Source organism: Penaeus monodon, chromosome 26, assembly GCF_015228065.2.
Source record: "Penaeus monodon isolate SGIC_2016 chromosome 26, NSTDA_Pmon_1, whole genome shotgun sequence".
NCBI lineage: Eukaryota > Metazoa > Arthropoda > Malacostraca > Decapoda > Penaeidae > Penaeus > Penaeus monodon.
Window position 1 is genome coordinate 19990444 of NC_051411.1, and position 4414 is coordinate 19994857.

At 43.4% G+C, this 4414-nt stretch overlaps 1 protein-coding gene across 1 annotated transcript in view; it reads left to right on the forward strand.

Annotated features, from left to right (window-relative positions):
• Positions 1-1136: 1136 nt before the first annotated feature.
• The window catches only part of LOC119589985, a gene marked incomplete at its 5' end in the record, with an annotated part of 88186 nt that continues 84908 nt past the window's right edge, over positions 1137-4414 (forward strand). Inside the window, 2 exon segments of the mRNA XM_037938675.1 lie at positions 1137-1316; positions 1742-2137. Coding sequence (XP_037794603.1) covers positions 1137-1316; positions 1742-2137 — 576 coding nt within the window.

Consider the following 4414-nt stretch of genomic DNA (forward strand, 5'->3'; position numbering starts at 1 on the left):
CATACACACACCATACACATACCCCATACACCCCCCACACATACACCACACAACCCCACACAAAACACCACATAACACACACACCAGCCCGACACCACAACCCCCAACACACACACACTACACAACACACACACACCAACACACACACACACACACGCACACACCACACCACACACACACACACACACACACACACACACACACACACACACACACACACACACTACACACACACAACACACACACACACACACACACACACACACACACCACACACACACACACACACACACACACCACACACACACCACACCACACACACACACCACACCCCACACCCACACACACACCCCAAAACCCCACACACACACACACACACCACACAACACACACACCTACTCACACACCACACACACACACACACCCTACTCACACACAACCCCACTTACTCACACCACCCCACACACACACCTACTCACACACACACACACACACACCTACTCACACACACACCACCACACCCTACTCAACCCCACCACACACACCTACTCACACACAACACACACACTACTCACACACCACACACACCCACTCACCCACACACACACACCTACTCACACACACACACACACCTACTCACACACACACACACACCTACTCACACACACACACAACACCTACTACTCACACACACACACACACACACACCTACTCACACACACACACACACACACCTACTCACACACACACACACACACACCTACTCACACCCCACACACACACCTACTCACACACACACACACACACACTACTCACACACACACACACACCTACTCACACACACACACCTACTCACACACACACACACACACCTACTCACACACACACACACACACACACACCTACTCACACACACACACACACACACACCTACTCACACAACACACACACACACACCTACTCACACACACACACACACACACCACTCACACACACACACACACCCACACACACACACACACACACCTACTCACATTTTTAAGGTTGAGATACGGTAATGCACTACATGATATGTTTGAATGATATATGCTTTCATGTGAGAACATCTTCCATTAATGTTTTGCTTTGTAAAACAGGGGAACTTGGGGAGCGAGCTATGGCACTCACTTGGGGTCGGTCCTGCATGAGCTGGCTCACACCCTAGACCTAGGACACACTCCACATGGCATCATGGCCAGAGGCTTTGAGGATCTCCATGTTTTCTTTACCACCACTAAACTAACTTCAGATTATCTCCCACAATCACCCCACCACAGGTTTGTACCATATCCCATAGGGTTTTCATTTTTTATTGTTTACTTTTATCTTTAATATTTAGACTTGTTATATGTTTATTTTATTATTGATCTGAGTGATGAGAAAACTGTATCATTGGGTATGTTGAGGTACTTTTCAGGTAAATATTCACAGTTTGTAGTTCAAACCTATGAAGAAATTAGAAAATTTAACATTTATTTTTAAGGGCTAACAATATGATTACTGCATAAAGTTGAAATCTAATGGTAATATAAAAAGTAATTTTCAAAACTTTTTTTTTTCTCCCAAGATTATAGAAATACTTAAAGCCTGCATGGAATCTCAGAAATGTGGTATGGAACTATAACCCTAGAAATTTCCCCTCTTCATATGAGAACATTTTAGTTTTGGTGTTAATTACTGATTTTTTGTTTTGCTTTTTCAGCTCTGTGATGAGGCAGTCTATGTCAAGCTCACTGATCAAGGAATCTGTGACATTCACAACTGACTTTGTGCGAAGAATTCCTCTTGACAATATTAACATGACTGTAGCACCACCTAAGGAGCCCATAGCCTCAAGTGGAGTTTACAGCCCGCCACGGTTCACAAGGAGATACCCATCAAAGACCCTTGACTCCAGTACTGGCTCCACACTCAGTATTGAGGACTCGCTGTCATCTTCCCAGACACACAAAAACACTTGTAGCCGTCCTCTGCTAAATTCCCCCTCACCAAATCTAACGAACAGCTTAGCTAACAACAATAAGCTTCAGGAACCTGATGGAAGCAAATGCAGGGCTTTTTGGGCAAGGTCGAGTGCTGTTATCCTCGCATTCCACAAGTAAGTACAACAGTATTTGTATATAACTTATTATATAAATAGATGTGATAATGTAGAGTAACATTTCTTTTAATTCACATCATATATGTGTACATATATATATATATATGCGACCGCTCTGTGTGCTCTCTCGGAGCACACACACCTATTCACACATGCACACACACACACACACACACACACACACACACACACACACACACACACACACACACACACACACACACACACACACACACACACACACACACTCGGCCGCGATGGCCGAGTGATTAGAGCATCGGACTCAAGACTGTCACGACGGCAATCTGAGTTCGAGGGTTCGAGTCACCGGCCGGCGCGTTGTTCCCTTGGACAAGGAACTTCACCTCGATTGCCTACCTAGCCGCTGGGTGGGCAAGCCAGCCCAAATCAGTGCCGGGTAAATAGAGATGGTGACGATAAAAACACCGGGCGGAAGGCAATGGCAAACCACCGCTCTAAATTGCCAAGAAAATCATGGAAATCCATGATCGCCAACGTCCTGGTGGGACAGGGCACTTGAAAAAAAAAAAAAAAAAAAAAAAAAAAAAAAAAAAAAAAAACATATATCTATATATATATATCTATATCTATATCTATATCTATATCTATATATATATATAATATATATATATATATATATATATATATATATAAGGCCGTGGTGGCCGAGTGGTTAGAGCATCGGACTCAAGATTGTCATGACTGTCACGAGTTCGAGTCACCGGCCCGCGCGTTGTTCCCTTGAGCAAGGAACTTCACCTAGAAAAATGACATATCGCCTTGAAAAGTCGAGCGCAGGTGTCGTAGGGGAAGTCACCGCCGTGGTACAAACAGCGGTTGATTAGGAAGGACATCCAATCAGGCAAGGGTGGCACTGCCATATAACCTCTCAAGTAATGAATTGAGAGAGGCCTATGTCCTGCATTGGAATGAATGGATGTTGAAAAAAAAAGAATATATATATATATGAATATATGTATGTATATACATTTTTTACTTTTTAATTTTACGGTAGGTTCATGTTTGAGCCGCCATGGTCACAGCATGATACTTAATTGTAGTTTTCATGTTGTGATGATATTGGAGTGAGTACGTGGTAGGGTCCCCAGTTCCTTTCCACGGAGAGTGCCGGTGTTATCTCTCTATTTACCCGGGCTTAAGACCAGCACTGACTTGGGCTGGCTTGTCCACCCAGTGGCTAGGTAGGCAATCGAGGTGAAGTTCCTTACCCAAGGGAACAATGAGCCGTCCAGTGACTCAAACCCTCGAACTCAGATTGCCGTCGTGCCAGTTTTGGGTCCGATGCTCTAACCACTCGGCCACCACGGCCTATATAAATACAGTTATTATTTTTTTATATATATTTTATATATATATATATATTATATATATATATATATATATTATATATATATATATATATATATATATATATATATGTATATATATATATATATATATATCTATATATATATATATATCATCATCATTTAACGGTAGGTTCATGTCAGAGCCGCCGTGGTCACAGCATGATACTCAATTGCAGTTTTCACGTTGTGATGCTCTTGGAGTGAGTACGTGGTAGGGTCCCCAGTTCCTTTCCACGGAGAGTGCCGGTGTTACCTTTTTAGGTAACATTCTCTCTTATTTTATCCGGGCTTGGGACCAGCACTGACTTGAGCTGGCTTGGCCACCCAGTGGCTAGGCAGGCAATCGAGGTGAAGTTCCTTGCCCAAGGGAAACAACGCGGCGGTTGGTGACTCGAACTCTCGAACTCAGATTGCCGTCGTGACAGTCTTGAGTCCGACGCTCTAACCATTCGACCACCGCAGCCTTGACGATCATGTGCTTCCATGATTTTTCTTGGCAATTTAGAGCGGTGGTTTGCCATTGCCTTCCGCCCGGTGTTTTTATCGAGTCACCATCTCTATTTACCCGGCACTGACTTGGGCTGACTTGGTCCCCCAGTGGCTAGGCAGGCAATCGAGGTGAAGTTCCTTGCCCAAGGAAACAACGCGGCGGTCGGTGACTCGAACCCTCGAACTCAGATTGCCGTCGTGACAGTCTTGAGTCCGACGCTCTAACCATTCGGCCACCGCGGCCCTATATATTATATTATATATATATAATATATATATATATATATATATATATATAATATATATAAGCAGTTTTTTTCTGAAAAGAAGAAGGAAATTATAGTCACGAGTTGCTATGATTCTCAGAAAAAAAAAATATATATAGTCATAAAAT